The sequence below is a fragment of the Sceloporus undulatus genome, chromosome 3, assembly GCF_019175285.1.
Source record: "Sceloporus undulatus isolate JIND9_A2432 ecotype Alabama chromosome 3, SceUnd_v1.1, whole genome shotgun sequence".
Taxonomy (NCBI): Eukaryota; Metazoa; Chordata; class Lepidosauria; order Squamata; family Phrynosomatidae; genus Sceloporus; species Sceloporus undulatus.
In genome coordinates, this window is record NC_056524.1 from 184,077,624 (window position 1) to 184,104,478 (window position 26,855).

At 42.7% G+C, this 26,855-nt stretch overlaps 1 protein-coding gene across 1 annotated transcript in view; it reads left to right on the top strand.

The window, feature by feature from the left end:
- CFAP46 (cilia and flagella associated protein 46) overlaps window positions 1-26,855 on the top strand; it is a 146,761-nt gene that overhangs the window by 80,126 nt on the left and 39,780 nt on the right. Inside the window, 17 exon segments of the mRNA XM_042458467.1 lie at window positions 49-217; window positions 2,064-2,148; window positions 2,248-2,386; window positions 4,802-4,985; window positions 5,193-5,352; window positions 5,963-6,123; window positions 14,530-14,628; window positions 16,366-16,437; window positions 17,072-17,272; window positions 17,913-18,061; window positions 20,995-21,093; window positions 22,573-22,702; window positions 22,993-23,139; window positions 24,020-24,220; window positions 25,037-25,054; window positions 25,056-25,144; window positions 26,263-26,445. Of these exon segments, the coding sequence (XP_042314401.1) occupies window positions 49-217; window positions 2,064-2,148; window positions 2,248-2,386; window positions 4,802-4,985; window positions 5,193-5,352; window positions 5,963-6,123; window positions 14,530-14,628; window positions 16,366-16,437; window positions 17,072-17,272; window positions 17,913-18,061; window positions 20,995-21,093; window positions 22,573-22,702; window positions 22,993-23,139; window positions 24,020-24,220; window positions 25,037-25,054; window positions 25,056-25,144; window positions 26,263-26,445 (2,286 nt within the window).

Here is a 26,855-nt window from a genome sequence, read left to right on the forward strand (position 1 = left end):
CACATGGTTTTATTGAGTTGTATTTAAGGTTGTTTTTTACCTTCCTAGGTATGCAGGAGAAGCCGGTGATGTTGATCTTGCTCTGATAGCAGCCAGACACTTCTGGAATGCTTGCTTGCCTTTCATTGGTTCCTCAGCAGACAGGCAACAGCTCAAAATGCCCACTGAAGTAATTCTTAAAAGTATAATTAAAGCATCAGAAGCCAAAAATAAGCAGGTAATACCTTTTATTCTGTGGCATCCGGGCAACTTTTATCTTCAAAATTATTAGCCAGGAGACCTAATATTGTCTGCTTAATTCATATATGCCTGTGAAATTTGCAAAGAAAACAGTAATGTGATGGATAGTTTTTTAAAATAATAATAATACTGTGGCTTTCCATCTCTCTGTCCTCTTGGCTTGGTAGCAAGGCTGATTTGATTAAAATCATATGGATGTAAACCAGGATTTAAATACCTTTTCTGAAGAACTCGATTTTATTGATGTAAATCAGTTTAAATCACTAATGTGGAAGATTCTATTCAAATAACTTTAGGTTTTGGAGACATATATTGCAGACCCAGAATTATAGAGCTCATGTAGACAGAGGAAGCCAAGGCAGATATGTTATATATCTGGAGGCAAAAGTCTTCAACTTTATTGTATGTAGTTGCTTAATGTTGACTTGGCATGATGCAAAGATCAAAGATTGGATAATCTTCATCCAGCCAATTTGCCAGTGGGCAACTGTAGAGTGACAGCTGCAGTATCCATTTAGACATGTGCAGTGTCCTTGCTACAAGTGCATGCGGGATTGACCACAAGCTCCCAAGCTAGTCTTGGCTCTGGTTGTCCCCAAAATTCCTTAAGGAGACTCCTGTGAAGGTGTTCTGGATCCCTCTCCTGTTTTTGCCTGGTTTTAATGGGACCCCTTGAGACTACCTTTTCTGCCTAATAAACTCACCTGTTGATTTGAATTCTTCCTCTTTACCAATGCAACAAGACGTTGCTGGGATTCCACTGGCACTTTCTGCCTCTGATGCTGCAGAGACACTTCCCTCTCTTTCCTAACCCTGGGAAAGAGCCAGTCCGAGAGTACTTTTAAATAAAAGACTTTATTTTAAGTAAGGAATTTCCATAGCAAAATGATATCTCTTACCTAAAGGACATCTTTCCTTCAGGCACAGATTACTAATTACAATTTACAGACCGATTAGATAATTTCAGCTAAATCAGAGAAATATTTTTTTTAAAAAACCCTGACACGGCTAGCTAATACATTTTCCTAGGGGCTTCTAACAAAGGAACACCTGGAGCCAAGAGCTCTGGTTTAGGAAGGCTGGCAGAGGCAGAACAAGCAAGTCCAAACTTCCAGGTAGCAAGGACTGCAAATCCTATTTGATCTGTGAGTAGAATTAGGAGGGTGCATTCACTAGTTGACTCAGGCTTTTTAAATTATTTCCCCTGATTTTGCTGAAATGGTCTAATCTATCTGTAATCTATCTGTATCTAAAATTATCTAATGTATTACATTCAGATTCTTCTTCCTTGTTCCGATCTACTCCATCTTCCCAAATTCTCTATTTATCCATCTTTTCTATATTTGCACTTAGAGAGAGGTTAAGAGAGCAAGAGTGAGTATGTGCTTCATGTACATGCAGAGTAGGATTGATGGGTTATCTCCCAACTCCATCAACTGCTGTTAACATATTTATAGAATACAATGAAAAGTTGTGTAACTAGTATTCATTATGACATATTTTGCTTTAGCTCTGTTCTTAATAATTATTTTAAGAAAGTTTTAAAATCTGATTTATATTTGAAAAACTTATTTCAGTTTTTAAAAATCTAAAATTTTGTATTTGTTTCTAAAATCACTGATTTGTATCAGCCTTCAACAAGGCATCAAACTTTCTTATCTATTCACTACTTTCTGCCATGTGAGTGTAGCTGCTCCTGTTCCAATTCATTCTTTCCAGATCCTTCATTTCAGAAAAGTTTTTTTTTGTCAAAGCTGTATTAATGATAGTCAAAATGTTTCTGTATTCCTCCCTTCTCCACTACCCAATATCTCATCATTTAGGAAACAGAACACATGCTACATTTACATCAATGGTCTACAATAGATTTTCAAAGCAGCAGTTTGTCTGATGGGCATTTTTCCCCAGGTAACTTTGTATCATTTGTTTATAATAAGTTCTTTTATTTTTAATTAGGTGAATGGACTGGTTTGCAATATTTAAATTTTATTTTAATATCTTTCAAAGGTAGTGATGAAGACTTGACTGTAAGGACTTTCTTATATGTATTATTGTTCCAAATCTATGCTGACAAAAATGATTGGGAAGGAGGCCTCAAAGTGTTAGATGAAGCTGTTCAGAGTCTTCCTAGAACAAAGCACAGACTGTAAGTTCTTTGGCATATTCTTATGATTTTTTAATATATATATAGAATGTCATTGCTATTGGAAGTAAATGAGCATCAATGGTAGTATCACATGATTGGCAGGAAAAGACAATGGGGAACTAGCTAGTCTTTGGAATGTTTCTCATATGTTTGTCTTAGATCTGTGTACACCAGCCTTTCTGCTTCTGTACTACCTATTTAGGTAATTTCTTCTTATAATAAGGTTATAATGAATAAATGTTTCAAAACAACATAATAACTGGGAACAACTATATATATTTGTATATGTATGTATGGAAAAGTTACATACAGTATTTGAAATATAACTCCCAGAATCCCCCAGCTATCATGACCCTGGAAAATTCTGTAGTTCAACAAGTAACTTTTCCAGATTCCAGAATGCTATATACATAGCATGCCCATTCTTTGTTCATTAAAGGTATCTGGTCTGATGTGTAATGTTCAGTGTCTCCTGTAGCAGCAATGGGTGTGGTGTGTGACAAGCTAAAGATGCACAGCATGCTGCAAAGTGTGCCTGAGGAGTTTATGCACTACTTAATACAGCTGTTTTTGGATGTACCTACTCCAGCTACTTCTGCAGGGCAGCAAAGGCAGAGCCAGGCAGATAAAGGGCGGGGGGGAATACTGAAGGCCACACAAAGGATAGAACTTAATGTAAGACCAGGAAATTCAGCAATGTAGTATGAAGGAACAGAGAATACATTGGATTTGAACAACAAAGATTTAACACATTTGTCTGAAATAATAAGAGAAATTATATTGAGTTTAATGACTCCTACTAAATATAGGGAATGCAATGAATCTGGTAATGACAAACAAATGAATTTAAAACTGCAAACAATAAAACAATTTAATGAATTGGAAAGTACAAGGCATATGAATTTGAATCTATATGTTAAAAACAAATACAATAGATTTAAATAATAATGTGTAGCAAGGCATAATAAAATATGTGACTAACAAACATGATGTCAGGGGCATTGAAATAGGAGGTAGAGTAATGGTATAACAAGATGAAAGAGTGATTTTGGATAATGGGGGGAGGGAGAGATAGGTACAGGAGAGGAGAAGAAACCAAAAAAGCATTTAAGAAATCTAAGCATACAGAGGATTCTGAAACGGAGGTAGATTAAGTGTTTTGGCAAGAAGAGATGATGGATGAAATAGGCCATGAGACTGTTTATGACTTTTCAGAACAGGAAGATGATAAGGAAATTGACTCAAACAGACTGTTTAACACTGAAAATTTCAATAATTTATTGAGAGGGTGTTAAGAATGTTAGGTTTAGAGAAGATAGGAGTCACATACATACTAAGAAGGAGAATGTTAAACAAATAAAGGTGGCATCTGTAATTAGGAGGCAGGTGGCTCAAGGAGTAAAGACAACATTGCCTGAACTATTGAAGGAGTTGGTTCAAACAGAGTGAAGTGCTCCTTTAAATACTAAATGTTTGCTAGGATACTCAGGTTATATTCCTTCAGAAGAGAATATATAGAGTTCTTAAACGTTCCCCCAGTAGATGGGTCTACAGCAGCCCTTGTTTCCAGGGCAATAGTCCTGTGGGAAGGGGACACGATGTTGAAAGAAGTGGATGAACAACAAGTGGATAATGCACTGCATAAAGCTCATGAGGCTTTTGCATTGGCCATAAGACCACTAGTGGCAGCATCCTTGTTCTGTAGGTCAGTGATTTTGTAGATGCAAGAGTTAGGAAGATATTGGAATATATTGCTGATGTTGGCCATGATGCAGTAGCATTTTCAGTTCAAGGGACTAATGCAATGGCAGTAGCTAGATGCTCTTTATGGTTACATCACTGGGAGGCATAACAGAATTCAAGGAACAATTTAGCTTATGCACAATTTAAGAGTGAATTACTGTTGGGGGAGAGGAGAAGTCCTACAGAAAGTTCTGATGGAAATTGTTCATAAGAAGCAAGTCATTCCAACTATACAAAAAAGGAAGTTTGATAAGAAGCCCTTTCTGGGAGGTTACTCTTTCTTTTGAGGAGGAAGAGGAGTTAGTAGATCAACTGTTTTCAGGTGGCAGAGACAACAGTGACACAGATCAAGAGATCATCTTGATAGACAACGGTCATATACAAAACAACATCAAAATAGAGAAAGTGAATACTGTATACCCAGAAAAGGGGTAGGTCTCAATATTGACACTTGGTGAAGACTTCTGCTTTTCAGGGTCTTGTGGCTCAAGGCTACAAAATAAAATTTGGCCAAAAATAGAGAAGCAGATATGTTTCCTCACTAGTGCCAAAGTTAACTGATAGATGAATAAACAGTTTGTGTGTGTCAGTAACAGCAGCGTTAAAATATAACTTCAGCTTGATACCTGTATATTAAATCTGATCTTGACTGTGTAAAATTCTTTTCCATAGACCAATTTTTAAACATATGGTAATGGTAAAGGCAAGACTTGGGCGTAACTATATAATGGAAATACAGAAATTCAGAGATGAAAGTGAAGACTACTTGTCAGATATGTGGCATCGTTTGGCATCGGTGTCCCCAGATGTTATGGGACAGTTAACCTGTTACCAAAATGCAATTGAGGTTTTACAGGTATGCATCTTCCCACTTTTTGAACTAATGTTACTAGTGTAACTTTCTAAATTTCTTTCTTTGTCCGGAGAGAGGGATGATAATCTATGCCCAAGGAATCACCACTTCCTAACCTCTGCCAGCTGAAGTGTACAGCCATTGATTACATATGTGGCATTTTACTTTTCCCTCCAACTCACCTAATAACCTATTATTGTCTTTATACAGAAAAAAGAATTTGAATTAAAGAAAGTTGATAACATGCTAGGGTTTGCCGAATGGCTATATTGCAACCAATTTCCTCTTAGTGAAGCTATTAAACACCTGGACTGGGCAATAACTATATTGTTGTATCTCAAACCTATCCGAAAAAGCCCTGAGGATGAAGGTACATAATTCTAAAAAAGGTCTTAAAATCAGTTACTGCCATATTTCTTTTTCATTGCATATTCTGTTATTTTTGTGACAAGAATATATTATAACTTTTGTTTCTTCCTATATTTCACCTGTTACCTATATTTTTCTTTATTTCCATTTGAATAGGGGAGGGAATCATCTGTGCCACCAGATGTTGTGGGACTGCAACTCCCAGCAGTCTGAGCCAGCATAACCAATATTGAGCAATTATGGAGTTGCAGTGTGTGAACATTAGGATGGCTACATGATTCCCAATTCTGTAGTTCAGCAATCGTTCTTCATATTCAGTTTTAGTATTTGCTCTGTCATCCTTTTGGTCTGTTGCAGCATGATTGTTACTTTTTAAATGAAGAAAAACAGCAAACAAAAATGCTATCATTTTTACTTGTTATTATCATTATTTTTAAATTTTGTATTTCCAGAGGAAAACTATGCTGAAAAAGAACAGAAAGAAAGGGATTAATTCATGTTATAATAAATTATTAATATAACTAATATGTCCACAGTACTTACTGTAATATTTTGTATATCACTGCAATTTTTCTGCAACACCGATTATTGATTGTTACTTCTGACTATAGATACAAGAGGCCAAATTATGATCAGAGATTTAAGAAACATAAAGCAATTAGAAGCTTTGGTTAGAGCTCATACTATAATGGCAGTAATTTCTGGACACAATTCCCCTTCTCATGAGCAGCACTGTTTGATGGCATATGCTTTCGTGATGCGCATGTGGCAGGTGAGAAGCTTAACAAATGTGTGGCAGATTGTTCAATGCACTGTGAAATGTTCTGTTAGAGGTACTGTACTGTGTGTGAAATGTTCTGTAAACTGTTATTGAACTGATAGCATTCAGTAATCACATAGATCATTTGAAAAAGATTATAATTACTGTATAGTTTTTGAGAAACATGTATGTTAAATGTGTATAATTATTTGGTGGACCTGAACATAAATGTTCTTTACATTCATACAGAAACCAGAATGTTATTTTTCAAAAATAAACAGACTCCATATTTAGAGGTTTGTAGGATTCATAATAGTATTAGTCTGAGCATGAATTATATAAATGTTGAAATTTACATAGTCCCTCAAATTGGGTCATATTTGTAATATATATTTTCTCAAACTAGTAATGTATAACGATACTAGTATTTAATTAAAAAATTAACCATACTGAGTTGCTTTGTTAATTTTGATAAATATAGCTATAGCTGTGATCATTTTAATGGTTTACCTTGGTCTGAAACACACTGCAGAAATAATCTAGTCAGAGACCACTTTAACTGCCTTGGCTCAATGAGAGGGTATTCTGGGAACTGTAGTTTTGTGAGACATTTAGCCTTCTTCTTCGTGGTCTCTGCGAATCATACAAATGGGTTTCACTGCGCCTGCGCAGTGCTGCTCGGAACCTACTGGAATCACTGGGCAGAGTTTACTCTGCAACATATTGAAACTTTTTGGCGGTAACTCCGCCCACCCGTTATAAGGCCCCTGCCTTCCCGCTCTTTTCCCCAGTTCCTTTTTTCCGCCGCGCTAGCTGCTTCAGAGGAACTTTCGCTTGCTTTGCTTGCTTGGAATCACTTTCGCTTTTTGACCTCGGACTGTTTCTTGACCATTCTTTGTCTCCCGCCCCTGGTAACTTCGGACTTTCGGACTGTTGACCTCGTTTTTGGATCTCCTCTGGCTTTGACGATTTCGGAAATGCCTGCACCCTTCAAGAAGTGCGACATTTGCGGAGGCAAGGTGCCCGTCCAAGACCCGCACTCCTCCTGCCTGCTGTGCCTGGGCAAGGACCACGACACCAAGGCATGCCTGCTCTGCAGGTCCCTCTCCTCCCAGGCACGGAAGAACCGTGAGTCCCGGCTTACTTCAGCGATTGCCCTGGGAAGGGTGCAGGAGGGAGGCTCGCGGTCATCATCTTTGCCGCCCGCGGCTCCTGCCGCCTCATCTTCCCGAGCCAGCGTCTCCAGCGTGGGATCTGGGAGAGCCGCTATCCCTAGTGTGGTGTGCGTCCCGGCCGGGACCCCTTCTACCACCTCCGATGTGGCCCGTGGCTCCAAACCGCCCAGTGCCACCGACAAGCCCTCCAAGCGCCCCCACAAACCGTCGGGGACTGAGGGTTCCGAGCCGTCCTCCAAGCCGCCGTCGAAATCGGAGGGTTCGCGCCCGAAGGAAGGCTCGCGCCCGAAAAAGGGCTCCGTGGCTGAGGGCCACTTGGTATCGCCTGCATCCTCCAAGGCATCCAAGGCGTCTCACCATGCCCCAAAACCTAAGGAGCCGGCTGGACCTCCTACAGGGGCAAAGTCTCCAAGGCCTTCCTCATCGGCGGCGGCCGCCATCCTCCTAGACCTTCCGGACAACCCCTTCTTCCCTGCGGATGAGACTCCGAAGTCGGGGAAGAAGAGAGGCCACGAGAAGTCTAGCCGCGATCCCGCTCCAAAGAAGTCCAAGCCTTCAAAGGATCGGTCCACCTCTGACCCGCCGAAGGCGAAGGACAAACAGCGCTCCTCTTCAAAACAGGGCCGCGCTTCCCATGCGACAGCTCCACGCGATCCGGAGCCTGCACCGGAGGCACGGCAGTCCCCGGCACCGGACACGCCCTTGCCGACCATGGACTTTGCGCACGGGATGGAAGAGACCGTTCCTCTTCTTTCAGCGGGACGGCAGTCGCCTTCTCCCCCAGGGTCTGTCAACGAGGAAGATCAGCCCCGTGGACAGGAGATGCCGGACCTCTTTTTCGATCCTCAGTCTGGCCGTTATTACCTATCGGTCTCAGAGGACAAGGGCATGAGGGAGTTCACCAGACTGAACCCCCATCCTGTTGATCAAGGCACCCAGTCCAGATCGGTCCCGACCGCTTCGATCTCTGAGAGGCCCCCATCTCCACCTCGCAGGCGTTCGAGGTCTTCGATGGACGTCACCCCATCGCGTCCGAGATCCCAAGTCAGGGTGACAGACCCCCTCTCCTCGGACCTCGACTCGGATGATGAACCTCTCCTTCCGTCTGAAGTGCCTTCCGACGACGACGTCCTCTCGGTTTCGGTCTCCCCGCAGAGGATGCATGATCCGGAGCCGTCTTCCCCGTCCGATGACGTCCGGTCCTTCACCGAGCACGTCGTCAAGATGGCGAGAGCTCTCGACATCGAGCTCGCCTCGCCGGAGGACGACGCGGAGGACCCGGTGGAGCGTCGGGTACACGGACGAGTGCCCACCCCGCCTTGCCTGCCTCTCTTGCCTTCACTCCAGACCATAGTGAAGAGGTCCTGGGAGTCCCCGGCCACCCTGTCGGCGCCCTCCCGTAAGGTCCAGACGCTCTACAGGGTTCCCCCGGCGAGCTGTCCCTGGTTGGCCGACCACCCAAGGCCTAACTCTGCGATCGTCGAGGGAGCCCAGCACAGCTTCGTCCCGAAGCAGGCCACCTCTCCTGTCGACCGGGAGGCGAAGAAGGTAGACGGACTGGCCAAGAAGGCATACTCGGCATCGGCCCTGGGGGTCAAGGCTGCCAACTACACCGCCTGCATGGGGGCCTACATTCAGACCCTCATGGAGAGGATCTCCCCCCTCGTCCTGGACGTCCCAGATGACATCCAGAGGCAGCTGGTTGAGATCAGGGACGAGGCCCATTCTATTGGGAGTTGGCTCATCACCACTTCCAGGAATGTGGCGGACTGTTCGGGGAGAGCCATGTCAGCATCCATGGCATTGAGGCGCCATGCCTGGTTGAGGGCTTCTGACCTCAACCCCACGGTCAGGCAAGCCATCGAAGACATGCCGCTCGACGGGACCGGGCTCTTCCACGCCGAGACCGACGACCGCCTGAACCGCAAGTTCAGGATGAAGGCGGCGGCAAGGAAGCATGGCATGTCCTCAGCACCGGCCTCTCCGTACCGGAAGCGCCAGCGCCCGTGGCAGCCGCAAGGTCAGTCACAGGGGACCTTTCCCCGGGATCGGCAGTCCCAGCAGCAGGGCTCCCAGAGACAGCGCTTCCCCTCGCAGTCTTCCTCCTCCTCTGGCCGTCGCAACTTCCCGCCCCGGTACCGCAAGTCCCGCCGGCAGGACACCGACCAGGGGAAGAAGAGAGCCTGAAGAGACGCAGCGCGCTTCGTCTCTCCTTCATCCCCTTTCTTTTTGGACATTCTGAGGCCCTTCGCTAACACCTGGGCCTCCATAACATCGGACTCGTGGGTTCTTAACATCGTCCGTAGGGGTTATGCCCTCGAGTTCCAGGAGCTCCCTCCAACTGGAGCCTTTATGTCCACTCCCCCCTCGGACACCCTTCTCGACGAAGTGCGCACCTTGCTCAGCAAAGGGGCAATTTCCCCTTTGCAGCCCGATCAATGTCCTCGGGCCTTTTTCTCCAGGTACTTTACGGTACCGAAATCGGATGGGGGCATCAGGCCCATCCTGGACTTGAGACAATTGAACTTGTTTCTCAATTACCGTCGCTTCCGGATGGTAACCTTGGCTTCTATTCTGCCTCTGATCCACCAGGGCTTGTGGTTCGCAACCGTCGACCTGAAGGACGCCTATTTCCACGTTGGGATCCGGGAGTCCCACCGGAGATTCCTCGCCTTCGCCGTCGGCTCCACCGCGTACCACTACAACGTGCTTCCTTTCGGCTTGGCCACGGCTCCACGAGTCTTCACAAAGTGCATGGCACCGGTGGTGGCATACCTTCATCAGAAGGGCTTCATGGTCTTCCCCTACCTGGACGACTGGCTGTTTGCAGCCGAATCCCAAGACGAGCTGCAGGAGGCAGTCTCCTTCGCCTTGCGCCTCTTGGACTCCCTCGGACTGGTCGTCAACAGGGAAAAGTCCCACTTCACGCCGACCAGACAGGTCAAGTTCATCGGGGCCATCCTCGACTCCGAGAACTGCTTGGCCTTCCTTCCTCCGGATCGCTTTCAGGCCCTGACAACGTCCCTCGAGCCGTGCATCTCCCACAGAAGGGTGAGAGCCAGAGACGTCCAAGTCGCCCTGGGCCACATGGCATCGACGACCTTCGTCACCCCCTGGGCAAGACTTCGTCTTCGACCTCTCCAATCCTGGTTCCTCTCCGTCTTCTCTCCGTTGGAGGACCCGCCTTCAAAGTGGCTCACGGTACCGAGACCGGTGGCCGCCTCCCTCAGATGGTGGCTAGACAGCTCCAACGTCTGCACCGGGATGCCTTTCCATCAGCCCCAGGCACAACTGACTCTGACAACAGATGCATCCCTGGAGGGATGGGGCGCCCACCTGCTCGACCTCGTCGTCAAGGACAGGTGGTCTGCTCAGGACAAGCTCCTCCACATCAACGCTTTGGAAATGCTTGCAGTGGAGAAGGCCTTGAGGGCGTTCGAGTTTGCAGTCACGTCAAGAGTGGTCCTCCTCAGGACGGACAACACCACCGTGATGTATTACATCAACAAACAAGGTGGTACCAGGTCCAGGACCCTGCTCAATCTCACGCTCCGCATCTGGGATTGGTGCATCCAGAGGCGCGTCCTCCTCCAGGCGATTCACCTTCCAGGAGAGGACAACGAGCTGGCAGATCGCCTCAGCAGATCCCCTTCGGTGTGCCACGAGTGGAGGCTCCATCCCGAGACGGTCAGCGATCTCTTCGGTCGGTGGGGAACCCCCCGGATCGACCTCTTCGCGACCAGGTGGAACAGCCACTGTCCCCAGTTCTGCTCAAGGAAGCGATTGGACGGATCCCTCGGAGACGCATTCGCTTTCTTCTGGACGGGGGAGCTCCTCTACGCCTTCCCTCCGTTCCCCCTCATCATCAGGGTGGTGTCCAAGATGACAACGGACCGCTCGCATGCGATCCTGATCACCCCGTGGTGGCCGAGACAGCCGTGGTTCGCATCCCTTCTCCACCTCTCCAGGAGATGCTTCCTCCGTCTCGACCCTCGTCCGGACTTGCTGTCGATCCAGGACGGACGGATTCTCCACCCCGACATCGAGAGCTTGCCGCTGGTGGCCTGGAAGATCCAGCCCTGACGACCCTACCGGAGGCAGTGAGGGCGGTGATCCTGGCTGCAAGGAAACCTTCCACCCAGCGGTCCTATGCCTTGAAATGGAAGAGATTTTGCCTCTTCCTTGACCAGAAGGGTTTGTCTCCTGCACAGGTGTCCACTCCAGTGGTGCTGGAGTTTTTGATGGCACTTTTGGATGGAGGGCTGTCCCTCACATCCATCAAATGTTACCTGTCTGCCATTTGTGCCAAATATCAATTCGGGGGGAGGGTTTCTTTCTTCAAAGACCCCTTGGTGAAGGGGTTTCTGAAGGGTTGTGCCAACCTTTATCCTCCTGTGTCGACACCAACGCCGGCTTGGAGTTTGGAGTCGGTACTGTCCGCCCTCCAATCCAAGCCCTTTGAACCGATGGCCACAGCGGACTTGAGACTATTGACTTGGAAAACCGCCTTTCTTGTGGCCATCACCTCTGCCCGCCGTGCGGGCGAACTCTGTGCCTTACGGAGGGACCAACCATTCCTGAGGTTCCACAAGGACAAAGTGGTCCTCCGTACGGACATTACCTTCTTGCCTAAGGTTGTGTCTGCTTTTCACATGTGCCAAGACATTGTGTTGCCTACTCTCGCATCCAACCCGACGTCGGATGAGGAGAGACGCCTGCACTCTCTTGATGTCAGGAGAGCGCTGGCCTTCTACCTGGACAGAACTGCTGCCTCCAGTCGGTCCGAGAGACTTTTCCAATGCTACTCGGAACCGAAGAAAGGGTTGCCTGTGTCTGCGCAGAGGTTGTCCAAATGGGTGGCTGGTACCATCCACCTCTGCTATGAACTGTTAGGCAAGCCTCTCCCTGGCAGGGTTCGGTCCCATTCCACAAGGTCAATGGCAGCATCCTCCGCATTCCTGTCGGGGATCCCCTTGGAGGATGTCTGCAAGGCTGCTGTCTGGTCCCAACCTCTGACTTTCATCAAGCATTACAGGTTGGACACCAGGGCCATCCGAGATGCAGCTTTCGGGAGGGCTGTGTTGGTTTCAGGGTTGCATTGATTGCACTACTGATGTTTTGTGTTTGCTACTCTTGCACAGTTGACACTGTTTATTTTTGTTGAATGTTGATTTGCACAAGTTCTATGGGATCGGTCTTGCATGACCTCTGTTCCCTCCTCAGGTTTAGCAAAATTACTGCTATATTGATTTGTGCATGAACAAAAAGACTGACTCTTTATGGTTCAAGCTGTTTATTGTAATAAATATACCTTTGGTTCACCATAGCTTTGGTCTCAGGACACTCCCTCCGCCGCATACCTTAGCTTGTCAGTCTAAACCCATTTGTATGATTCGCAGAGACCACGAAGAAGAAGGACAGGTTGCTTACCTGTAACAGTATTTCTTCGAGTGGTCATCTGCGAATACATACAAATCCCACCCGTCCGTCCCCTCAGTGTCCTGCTCTCATTGGCTCTCTTTCCATCGCCTGCTTGGCAGAAAAATTGCGGAACTGGGGAAAAGAGCGGGAAGGCAGGGGCCTTATAACGGGTGGGCGGAGTTACCGCCAAAAAGTTTCAATATGTTGCAGAGTAAACTCTGCCCAGTGATTCCAGTAGGTTCCGAGCAGCACTGCGCAGGCGCAGTGAAACCCATTTGTATGTATTCGCAGATGACCACTCGAAGAAATACTGTTACAGGTAAGCAACCTGTCCTTCTCTGTCAGAGAGCTCTGTTGCCATAATAAACTATAATTCCCAGGATTCCCTAGCATTGAACTAGGGCAATTAAAGTGGTCCCAACCTGGAATGTTTCTGCAGTATTTTTGGACCATTGTCAACAATGTTTTCAAACATATTGTAGAAAATTTTCAATTAAACATTGTACCATTTTGATCATATTTCATCCCCATCGGTTATCCCACTGTGCATAGGCATAGGCTAGATTAGAATTTTATCTGTCACTGCCTGAGTTCAGTATTTCAGAGAGCATTACTTGAAGGACACCAAAGGAGATTTGAGTTAAACGAATTCAAAGGTGGTTACTACTCTCTCCTGAAGTCCAACATGCTATGAGACAGATACATCTCCCAAAATGATGCAGTACCAATTCCCCCTTTTCCAGAACCTCTCAAATGTCCTAACATTTGTACTCCTTAACAACAGCAGCAGCAGTTGTTTTCTAAGTTGGTCAGAAATTTTTGCTTTATTGGCTAATAATTTTTAGGGGTATAGAAAAGTTTATAGTAAATTTGTCAATTAACAAGCTTTTCAAAGTTTAAAAGAGTTGAAAACATACACAATTCAAAGAAAAACGTTTCTACTAGGAAATATTTTTAATTACACAAGTGATTATTCACTTGATTCTTTTTTCATCATATAGTACCATATACAGTGGGCCCTTTGTATCTGCTAGGTTTGATTCCAGGACTCCCCATGGATACCCAAAACCATGGATGCTCAAGACTGATTATATACACAGGCACAGTAAAATGGTGTCCCTTATATAAAATGGTGAAATCAAGGTTTACTTTTTGGATTTTTAACAAAAACATTTTCAAGCCTGGATGGTTGAATCTGTGAATACATAATCTGTGGATACAGAGGGCCAACTAATGCAGAATACTGTTGTACAACTTCAGTTGTTTGAAAGAATTTGACGGTTAGATTGGGTTGCATCCAAAATTAATTTTAAATAAGAATCGTCAAAGAAGGAAAGATTCCCATTCCGTTTTTCCAGCAACCAGCTGTACTGTCTGGATGGTGCAGGTAAGGATTCCAAACAATGTAGTACAGAATTGGGGAAACAAATGGGAAGGATGGATCATATCAAATCTGGCTCATTTCTCAATGTCAGTTAATATAACATAGAGATGTTCACATAAATAAACTTTATCTTTCCAGAACTATCAAACTACATTGTTCAGGAGGCTGTTCCAGGGGTGACAAGGACAAGAAAATTTTCCTTTTGTGAACATTCATTAGTTAACTTATCTAATGATCTAAGCTATTAATGTTTCTGTCTAAGGTTTTTTGGTTTTTGTTTTTTGGTTTTGTTTTTGTAAATGTAAAGGAAATTACTACCCTCCTTGTCTTATTTGTTGACAATTTGTCCAGAAAAAGAATAATATTGATGAATTTTACATTCTGCCCCTCTCAAAATCAAAACAAAACATGACACAATTATGATTATTTTATTTTCAGATATCACTGACAACAGCAGGATCTATTTTAAAAGCATCGGCCAAAGTTTCGCCAACTCCAACTGGTAGTCCAAAATCAAAAGGAAAGAAAGAGGCAAAAGTAAGACAGTCCTTCATATATAAAAATATACCTTCTCCACAACCATCACAAGTGGTATTCATTTGAATGGTTATTCTTGTAATAAATTATCCAAGTTATTTATGTTATCAAGTAAACATTTCTTGAATCTCTCTGATCTAGAGGTAGAATCATAGAATCATAGATTAATAGCGTTGGAAGAGACCACAAGGGCCATCCAGTTCAACCCCCTGCCATGCAGGAAATCTCAATCAAAGCATCCCCAACAGATGGCCATCCAGCCTCTGTTTAAAGACCTCTAAAGAAGGAGACTCCACTACACTCTGAGGGAGTTTGTTCCACTGTCAGCCCTTACTGTCAGGAAGTTCCTCCTAATGTTGAGGTGGAATCTCTTTTCCTGTAGCTTGCATCTATTGCTCCGGGTCTTAGTGTCTGGAGCAGCAGAAAACAAGCTAGCTCCCTCCTCAATATGACATCCCTTCAAATATTTAAACAGGGCTATCATATCACCTCTTACCTCTTACCCTTCTCTTCTCCAGGCTAAACATCCTCATAGGGCATGGTTTCCAGACCCTTCATCAATTTAGTCACCCTCCTTTGGACACGCTCCAGTTTTTCAAGATCCTTTTTAAATTGTGGTGCCCAGAACTGGTAGAAAATGCTTGCCCTCTAGTTCAAATTAGTTCCACTCAGCAATGCCAGTGGCCAGGGCTAATGGAGTTTATAATCTAACATTTGGAGAATCACACATTTCCCATGTCTGCTTTCTTTCTCTTTGAACCTGGGTTAGATTTATGCATCCTGGTGCAATACTTTCTACATGGAAATAGATTAGAGGCAACAAAAATTGTTCCTCTGTGCTCCCATAAAGCAATGTGCCATGTTAAAAATATGATTAATTATCATCTTTGATCATCATCACCCCTTTGAGGAATAAAAGATTGTCACTCAGCTTGGCTCTTCCAGTGCTACCATTCTTCTTCGCCTTTCCTTGCTCCCCCCAGGTCACAATATCTAGTGAAGAAATACAACAGCAAGGAAGATTCTGATCATATGGATAAAGGAGTATACCTTACTTTCTGCCTGGGAACACTGCAAAATTACGAGCCTAAGCATCCTTTCCTACAAATAAGATGTAGTGAAAACCGTGGCTTAATTTAAGTTGCTAGTCCCTGCCAGAGTAGACCCATTGAATCAATTGCTGAATAGCACGTTAGCATGTATACACATCCCACTGATTCAGTAGGTCTGCTGTAGGTGAAACAAGAAGTTGGATGTAGACCAGTGAAGCTTACTTCAAGTAAACATTGTTAGGATTGCATGTGATACTTTCAGAACTCCCCTAAACTGATTCTTATGATGGTTGTCATAAGTTTTTTTAAAAAAAGACTTGACAGCACATAACAAACAGCAAAGATGCCAGCCACAGATGCTGGCAAAGCGTCAGGAAGAAACTCTGCTAGAACATGGGCACATAGCCCGGAAAACCCACAAAAAACTAACGATAACAGGATTTGCTTTCGTCCCCTACCTTTCTCTTTGCTGATTGCCTGGTAGACCATCAAAACACTATATACTCAATCCCCCAATGATCTGGAGTTCTATCAAATCTTCTGGGGAAATTTTTACATTTCAGACGTAGAGGAATAAATATGTGTATATGTATAATATAGAATTTTGTATTAAACAATATGTAGCAATTTACTGTACACTTAAACACTTACCAATATGTCATGTACCCTTTTTTCCTTTCTTCAGAAGCCTGGTGCTGGTAAGGGTTCACCAACATCCCCTCCTAAAAAAGATAAATCTTCAAAAGAGACCAAACAGGTATTTTTAATCCAAAATTTTTATTTATTCAATACAAATGAAATAAATCATTCCTTCAAACAAAAGTCTGATTCATAGGTACACCCAGTTAATAAAGAGAGATGTATCCCAATGATCTAGAGTTTTGTTACAATCAATGGAAAAATAATGTAGTTTTGAATGGGGGGGGGGGGGGGAGAGAGAGAGAGAGAGAGAATAATATAGAACATTTTGGGGGGATACAGATAGCCCAAAAGGGGCGGCTTAAAGCTGCTTCTTTTAGGCTGGATCAGGGCCAGAGCAAACAGATGTGAAGCCCCAATCCAGCCAGGTTCCACCCCAAAAAGGAGCAGATAAGATCTGCTCTTTTTGGGGGTGAAAAAAAGCCACCCCCTTCCCCCATAGAACCAGCTTTTCCTCTGCAAAAGTCGACTGGTGAAAGTGGTGTCTAAGCACCATGCCCCAAACAGAAGAGAAGCCAGCTGGGGTATAGTCACCAGCCCAGCTTCCATCCCACATGGAGGCATGATGCATCTCAGTGCCACAGCACATAGCGAGCTCAAACTGGCTGGCTGTTCAGCCCCTGTATCTACCACTGTTCTACTCTATAGTACAAACATACCAATTCTTTTTTTACCCTTCCTTTTTTCTAAAGACTTCACCAACGAGCCCTCCTAAAAAAGATAAGACCTCGAAATCCTCAAATCCAGAGAAATCTAGACGGAAAGGCCCAACTGAAGCCTTACCAGCAAGTGTGGAAGAATGGGCTAGTTACGAATGTCCCGAAGAAGTTAGAGAGGCCTTCAGACAGGGCTCAGATGGCTGTGCTGTGAACAGGGAAACCATTTTAGCACCTGTAAGTAACATTAAAATGGCTTCAGGAGGTTTTATTTTGGGCAGTGCATGATTTCCTTTATATGGAAGGACAGACTTATTATGGTAAAATGTTATGTAGGAGATGAGCAAACTCTATAAGCAATACTATCCTCAATTTGGCTACAGTATTTTTCAGCTTACTTGTACCAAAGTTCATAGAAGAAGTTCTTGGAATAGTAGTCCCCAAACTGAATACCATCCCCTTTCCTCTTTGGTGACAATCCTAATGCCCCCAAATACCTTTCCATTTTAGGTCAACCCTAAGGTGAACCTATCATGGTTTTCTGGGGATGAGAATGTGACTCATCCAAGGTCACCCAATAGGTTCCATGGTTGACCAAGGATTCAAACCTTGGTCTCCAGAGTCATAGTTCAGTTCTCAAACACCATCTGATTAACTATCTGTAAGCCACTCTGAGAGCCCTTAGGGCTGAAGAGTGGGGTATAAATACCGTAAGCAAATAAATAAATAATTAATAAACCACTGCACCATGCTTTGTCTGTTTTTTGTACCACTGGAGAAAATTACTTCAATGGATCTTTCCTGGGGAACTGTGAAAAAAGAACTGTAATAGAATTATTTCCATTTGTCCAGTGTTTACTTTTCCCTTAATTTTCAGACACGCACTTTATATTACCTAGACCTTTTAGTTAAGGAGCTACAGACAATTTTGTGTACTCACTTGACTCTTCCGGTTCTTCATCTGGCTGAGATCATTGCTCGTGATGTTGCAGAAAGCAGAAGTCTGTCAGATCTCTACCATCTTCGGTTTGTATTCATTATACTGAAGCTATTGTAAAATATTTACATTCTCTGAGAGTTGGTCAGGACTCAAGAAACAACCCAAGTATGCGTTGCAGAAAAGGTAGGACAGTTTGTATGATTCAGGACAAGTAAGGCAATGTGGTGTAGATTTAATTTATCATGCTGTCTTCTAGCTCCACCCTCAGTTCTCTCTTTGCCTTGCTTTGTCTTGTATAAGAGAAGATCTCTTTTGAGTCTCTGTTCTCAATATCTATCTACTGTCATTCACGACTTCTATTTCACCATACACACACACACACCGTATTTTGCGGCGTATAAGACGACTGGCTGTATAAGACGACCCCCAACTTTTCCAGTTAAAATATAGAGTTTGGGATATACTTGCCGTATAAGACTACCCCTCTTCCAACGCACACCAAATAAAAATTAAAAAAACCATCAGATTTGATTTCAATATGGTAATTTTAATTCAAAGGCTTATGACATGCAGATATTTAGCAGGAACCTGCCTGGATTGGTCAACTCTCCCTGCCTGCCCAGCCCTCCCTGTCTCCAAGACTATCAGAGCGGTATTGCAAACGCGGCTCTTTTTTTCCCATACCCCAACTTCAGTTACATATGCCGCCCTTCAGTTACATATGCGGCAACTGCAGATTCTCCAGTCTGGCTCGGAAGTTTCAGCACCTGCCCTATAAGATGACACCTGGCATATAAGACGACCCCCGACTTTTGAGAAGATTTTCCTGGGTTAAAAAGTAGTCTTATACGCCAGAAACTACAGTGTGTGTGTGTGTGTATAATCTTACTTTTTATCTGTCCTCACTTCCCCGTGCCTTCATAGCACTGGGCAGAGGGGTAAAAAAAAAAACTTCAGCTGCAGAGATAGGCTTACCACATAGAAATACAGAGGCGGAAGAGATCACAAGTGCCTTAAACCAGTTTGTCTCACCAAGCATTCTCAAGGTACATTTGCCTAATGACAAATAGTCCATACCAATCATCCATCAAGCTCCCAGACAAATTACCAAGTATACTTATTGCCAATCCTGGTAGTGCCATAGGAGTCATTTCTTCTAGACCTCTACAGTTCAGCAGTCCTCCAACTTCAGATGACAACTTTACAGCACCTCAGTGCTGTTACACTTTGGTGTTTCAACTATCTGGGGCCCTAGACTAGTTTCACATTCCTTCTCTGTCCCTTCCAAGCTGATCATTCAGGGATGCAACCATTTTAGAGCAAAGTTAATTCAGCTAAACTGTTTTCACTTTCAAGGAGATGCTGTCTGACTTACTACAGAAAGTCTGCAGCACATATTCCTTCTATTTCTGTCAGCTCTGCCATGGGTCCTAAGGATCTCAGGATATGTTAGAACAATATCACATGACCTTGCTCTCCTGGGAGGTGGAAAGAAGCCAATCGGCACTTCAAGATGCCTCCCATACACCTCTCCAGAAAATATCTTTATTGTAATTATCAACATCACTTTTCCTTCCCTGGTCTTCATAAACATATTTTTGCTCTTGGCTGTGATGTGCTAGCTCATTCCCTTTTATCCTTTATAATATGTTAAAGCAGTGCTTCTTTAGCTGTCTGATGTGTGAGATTGAGTGGGTGTTTTCCCCAAAGTATCAGGGGCCAGTACTATGTTTGTGATAATTCACTACAAGTACTTTTTTCTTTCCTTGAAACTCACTCCAGACCAGCAGCCAGTAACTGATAGACTAGCACCATACACAGGCCACCACTTTGAGCAGTACTAGTGTTAAAGCATTTTCCACAGATTATTATTTTGGGCCAGTGAAGCATTCCTACAAGATTAAAGAGGATTGGAAGAACTATTTGTGATTCCCCTTTTTAAGGGGAAGATTGGGTACTGTCTGCACTGACCAGGGTACCCTGGGTTTGATGCTGAACAGGCTGGATGTCATCTGGTCTGTTCATGCCAGACTCAGGAATTGGGCCCTGCATCATCTAGACTCCCTGTTGGCAAATGGGGTGGGGGTGGGGTGGTTTATTTGGCCTGTGTAGGCAGGGCCTAGGTTTTGCCTTTCTTCAGCATAGGACAGTTGTTCCCTTTCTTTCTTTAAAATCTGAAATGTTTGTGCATGTGTACATAGTACACCTCTCCCTCCACATTCTCTGGGTTTAGGAGCATAGGACCCCTATGAAAGTGAACCCCCCCACAAATAAACAGTATATTTTTAACCTGAGAGAATACCTTTCTAGGAATTTCTAGGTCCTACAACAGAACTCTGTGGTCAACATCTGCCAGACCTTGATCATAGAATCACATTACAGGACCTACAAATGCCTAGAGAAATGTTTCCTCTAGGAATCGTTAGGTCTCCCAGTGCAACTCTATGGTAAACTTCCAGCAGAATTTCTCTGGAGGACCTAGAGATTCCTTGGGAGTCAAATCTTCAAACACTCTAATCCGCAAAAGCTAAATCTGCAAATGTAGAGGGATGAGTGTATATAAGACCTATTTGACCTGAACAGTTGTCACTGTCTAGAACAGTAAGTAGTTGGAAACTGCTTAACCTTTCCCCTTGCTTTTCACCACTTAGTAGAGCAACCAGTGGGGAGCATGTCACAGGAAAAAAGTGGCAAATAAAGAAAGGGTTAAACATCCTCCCTTTCACTCTTAACTTCTCCCCTTACAGTATCACCCAATGCTACCATTGTTTGTCTTGGTAAAGTGTCAATTGCAGCCTGCTCAGATAATTTTTCTTCCTACTGAGCTCTAAAATGTTGCCAGAGAAGAAGCTTCACCATGAACTGGTTACTGGCGTTTCTTGCAGGCGCCTCCCTTGCCACCTATTTCTAGAACATTTCCTGGGTGAAATCACACGTTTTTGAATGGGCTTCAGCCAGTTTAGCACTTGTATTCTAACTGTTTTACAATAGCAACAGACTGTGTCATTTGTTTCTCCAGACTCTCCGCTATATGTTTAGATTTAAAATTGTGTCAAGCATCATCATATCATGAGAAAGCTGTGGGTGGAGTATACATTAATGAAATGGAACAAGGAAGGTATGATATTCTGTATCAAAATATATGGTTGTGCTTTGGGTACTTGCATGATTACCGTATATACTTGACTATAAGTTGACCTCATGTATAAGTTGAGGGCAAGTTTTGGGGCCAAAATTATGGTTTTTGCTACGACCTGTGGATAAGTTGAGGGTAAAACCTAGAGGCATTTAGCAAAAGATCTAAAGGATGAAGCAAAGCAAAACAGTGTCAAAGAATCTGCAAAATTCCAGCAGACATATTTATTTGTGTACATTCTTAAGGCTGGATGGATGAGAGAATAGAGGGGGTCAGTGCTTCCAGGACAGATTATACTCTTGTTTTTTTACCAAGAGATGGTTTCTTCTTTTAAATAAGAATTAAGCTACAGTTCTTACATTCACCCATGGATAAGTCGACTCAGGTTTTTCGGTTCAATTTTTGACCTAAATTTCTAGACCTATACATGAATATATACAGTAATTATGTGCCACAGTATAAAGCAGTAATCCAGTAGAGATGCCAGCCAGAGATGCTGGCGAAACGTCAAGAAGAAACTCTTCTAGAACATTGTCACATAGCCCGAAAAACTCACAAAAACTATGGATGCCAGCCATGAAAGCCTTCGACTTCACAAACCACAGAAACCATTTACATGCAGCCCTTTTAACACCACCAACAACAAAATTTTTGAAATCCAACCAATTACCTCTTTAGCAGAGAAGATTAAGAGTAACCATTAGAGTGTCATGCTTGAATGAGACTTCAGTATCTACACCCAGATGGTTAGATACCAGTATGAAATGAAGAAGCTGGACTAGACAGCTCCAGGTGAAGAGATTTATTTACAAGTGCTCAGGAGATGCTAGATACAGAGATAGGAAATGTACAAACAGATAAAGTTCCTTTCAAACTCACAATAGCTCTCACCAACTACTGAAATCCACACACTGCAGCCCACAATTGTTTACATTAAGACACAGCCTTAAATATCCTTGACTGATGCACATGCCATAAGCCAATTCCTCACTGTGCTGAGTCACACACATACACAAGTGCAGTACTAAATCCACCTTTTGGTATCTGGGCTCAAGAACATTTATCTACATGCCTTGTCATGCACACCACACACACACATGATGACTTTGTAGTTCTACAGATGTTAATTGTCACTGCCAATATGGCTCACATAGAGTACAGTCAGCCCTCAATATCCACAATTTTTTTTATCCACAGTTTGAAAACATATATGTAAATTCCAAAAGCAAATCTTGTTTTTACCATCTTATATAAGGGACACCATTTCACTATGCCATTGTATGTAATAAGACTTGAGCATTCACAGATTTTGGTATCCATGGGGGGTCCTGGAACCAAACACCAGCGGATACCAAAGACATACTGTACAATGATCTTATACAAAACTTAGAACACAAGTTCTTAGTAATGTTGTTAATATTTACTAGAAAACAGTTTAATCTTTCCTTTTCCCCGCTTCAGGTTCAGGCAAGAAATTGCATTTAAAAAAGAGAATGCCCTAAAAGAGCATCAAAAGGAATCCAAATTATTTGGTTCTACAAAGCAATGCGATGGGGATCAGATTCAAAAAAGACTAACTGCAAAAGACAAGGTAATTTCCAGCTGTTTTACATTTACTGAGTGGTGATAACCCATTTCAAAACCTTTTACTACCTTTCAACTCTTTGTTGCTTTTAGAAACAACTTTTGTTAGAAGCCTGCTGTGTAATAAGTGAGCTGTGGCTTACAAACACACATTGGTTTTGTCTCCTGTATTTAGAACCTGAAACAATTTGTTATTTTATGCACAGTCTGCATTCGAATTGACAGTCTGTGCAATGCTTACAAAATACTGAATGTTTTTTAAAAGAAGAGTAATTTCTAGGCTAAAATATTTTACAGATTTTGGAACTAAATCCCATTACTGAAAAAGAATTAAGTGGGCTGTCTTTCCCCTACTTGTGGATAGACAAAGCTGAAGTCTTACTTCGACTGAGTTTATATCAACCAGCAAGACTACTCCTTTCAGAAGCACACCAAGCAGCTCAGGTAACTCATTCAAACTTTGTCTCCAAAAGGTCATAGGTTACTTCTCAGTACAGTATGGAGAAGAGCCAGCCTCTGCTCGTGTTTAAAGCCTTTTTGTTGATTATGTATCACTTCAGGGTCCTAGTGGGTTGAGAGTTGATAAATAAATACCATGAATGTATGAGCATGCACTGGGCCCAAAGATGCCAAGTGCTATTCCACATCTAGCCCTCAAGAGAAAACAGCTTCTATGCATCACTCTGATCTAGCAGTCACATAGTTAGGAGAGGCCTTTCATTTTTTTCTGAAAGACTTGCCCAGATTTTACATTTATATGTTTTGAACAATATGTTTTTTAAAAAGCTGCATGCAAAGCGACTGGTGCCAGGGGGAGGCATGTTCCACCCACTGTCAACCCTCTGACCTTTATCCCTCCCTCTGAACTTGACCCAATCATGATCGGTGACATGTTCACATTTGCCAGCACCCTGGAAGAAGCGGGTTTTCTGAAATGAAACGGGGAAAACCCCACTTTTGGAAAAACCCACTCTGAAGAGGTTTTGCCCCAGATTGAGTGTGCAAAACCCCGATACAGGTGGGAACTACCCACTTTTAATCTGGTTTGGGAATTGGGGTAAAAGATAGTTTGAATGATCCCAGTGTTAGATATGACTAACGTAAGCCCCATTAATTTTGATGAATCTGCTTTAAATAAGACTTAAGTCTGAATCCAGTCCTCTTTTTTTACCATTTTTGACCAAGTCCAATGTTTTTACAGATGTCTAAACCTTCAGTATTACCAAGGTGTTGGTTATACAATGAGACATACTGCATTTAGATTGTAAATATTAGCACAAGCGTTCAAGTTATATATTTTACCATTTGAAATGTCTTTTTCTAGGAAATGAATGATCTGTGTACTGTATCACGGTGCCTCTATCTTCTGGCTGTGCTAGCTAACTTGGAAAAAAACCATGGACAAGCAAAAGCTCTGCTTGAAAAGGCACAATTGATTGGAGGAAATGAGAGGTTTTGGCACAATAGCACTTTGTGCCTCACAGATGCAATTGTAGGGGAAGTCAGGGAAGGAAAGGAAAAAATGGTAAGAAAGTAACCTGGCAATTTCTCTCTAAAAACAGAATATTGAATATGGGTCAGTTTATTTGGCCTAAATGCTCACAAGGCACCAGATCCTGTCTGATCTTAGAAACTAAGCAGGGTCTAGCCTGGTTAGTACTTGAATAGGAGACTGCCAATACCTAGTGCAGTAGGCTATATTTTAAAGGAAGAAATGGGCAAACCACTTCTGAGTATTCCTTGTCTAAGAAAACCTTATGAAAATCATGGGATCACCATAGGTCAACAGGTGACTTGGAGACAAATATGCATAGTTCAGTTTAGAGAACTGTAATAACTGACCTTTTTATCCAGCCTATTTGTATATAGTTTTCCCATCTATAGTAGATTTCTGCTTTTAATTATAAACTTTATGTTTCAAAATCCAGCTTTAAATAGCATTTGTAATACTATCAAAATGAAACTATAATGAAATTGTTGAGATTCTGAGCTAGAAATTTCCTTTTTCTAGCAACTGGTCAATCAACATTAAAGACTATTCTTCACCACTTTGCTGGTTTAAAGTTCCTATTATCAGAGAGACAATATTTCAGAGGACACAATGTTTTCAGTGTAGAGAGTAATAATATCCTTTTGTAGTTAACATTTAATCAGGTGTTATTTATGTCTACCCTGAGGAGTCACATTACATTTAGCAAAACAGTATTTTTGCCTCACAGATTGTGTATTATATATATATATATATATATATATATATATATATATATTGCTGAGAAATAATTCAATTATTTGTTTTAATTAATTCAAATTTGTTATTAATTCTGTTTTCTCATAATTTCAGGCCTGCCATTTTTTGCAAAAAAAATGTAAACATTTTAAGACCATTATTGGTACAGAGACCTAACAGAGAATCTGAGCTGGGTATTATAATTGCACACCTTGAGGCCAGGTAAATACATTTTAAAGTTATGTTAATATTTGTTTTTGTTAACTAATTAGCACTATCTTCTTATATGTGTCTACTCAGATTCAGTAGATGGATTCAGTAGAACCTAAGGGTGAAACAGCCCTTTGAGGTGGTTTCCCCGCAGCTTGGGGGCGTGTTGTTTAGACACTCCCAAGCAGCCATGAGGCTGCTGTGAAGCCTCCTAACTGTTTACATGGTGGCAGTTTTTGGAGCTTCGGCAGTGCAGCATTTAGATGCCACTTGCACCAGGTGCACCAAAAAGCTACCACCACAGCAGAAGAGCCAGCTTTTTGCCAGCACAAAAATGAGCGGCTTTTTGCTGGGTTGGAGATGTGGTGTGCGGTTGCTGTGGCCCCGACTCAGCGATCAAAGGAGCGGTGTGACACCGCTCCTTTGAGGCAGTCTGTTTCACCCCTCAGTTAAGAAAGATGCCCTAACTCACCAGGTTGGCTGAGGGTCATCTGGGTTGAGACGAGGCAACCTGAAGCTGTGTTGAATCCAAACCCATATCAGTGAAGGAATATTGGAAGTTATTTTGGATTACCTGGTCTCAATGTAACTTTGTGATGACACAGTGACTGTGTCCCTAGGTCTATGATGATCAGCCAATATTAGGGGATGATTGTGCTGTTGTGTGCCTTCAAGTCATTTCCAAATTCCAAATCCCTAGAGGGGATTGGTTCCCTTCTATTAAGACAGTACAGTAAGCAGAAGGCCAGTTCAGTGCTCATACCTTTTGAATGTTGAGTGAGTAGTACACTATATAGGATTGCAGTTTGGGGCAACTTATTTAAGCATAATTCTCATTGAATTCATTGAGATTTTAATTTGGCATATGTGTACATAGGATAATGCTGTCATTTTGTAAATCCACAGAAGTTTCTTCAGTTTTTTTTAAAAAGCAAAAGTTGTCTTTTATAGATGAATGCAAAACATAACCTTTTAAATGCTAATACCACCTTTTATAGATAAATATAATATGGGAGCTTTCCTATCAGTCATAAAAATGTTTTTTTTTAAAAAAAGTATAATAGTACAACATACTTGATCAAATATTGGGACATATTCCCCAAGTTCTGTTATTACTCTCTTCTACACAGGAGAGCCTATATTCAGATGGAGTTTGCTAAAGATTTCATCAGTGGTAGCCGGCATGCAACTGAGTTAGAAACAATGTGTCTGGAACCTTATGATAAATTAATTCGCATAGAGAAGGACTTCCTTTCTTATGGATATAAAGATTATAGTGCTGAAGCTTTGATGGCTTGTGCAAATATTCACAGGTAAGGTGACAACAGTTCCTGAAGAGTTATTTTAATGTAAATAGTCCAAGGTGCCAATTACTAATTTCTTCGCTAGTTTGTAGCAGTTTCCCCCTGCTTTCAGGGCAAACAGATGTACCTGGTTCCACATTTGGAAAGATTTATTTATTTTAAATGAGAATAAATAAAGAGTACATGATCAGAGGTTGTATAACATGAGACAGGAAATAAGTGACATAATTTTTAGTAATATCTTGAATTATTTTAGTCTTGATTATCAAAATAACTTAATACATGGTACATTTTCAAAATGTCTTGTTACTTTTTTCTTTTTTATAATTGTGTCAAGCAAGATGAAAATGTTCACAAAAGTATCCCATCCTCCACTGAAGGGGCAGTCATGATATCATTATGTACTAAGTGCCTTTTTT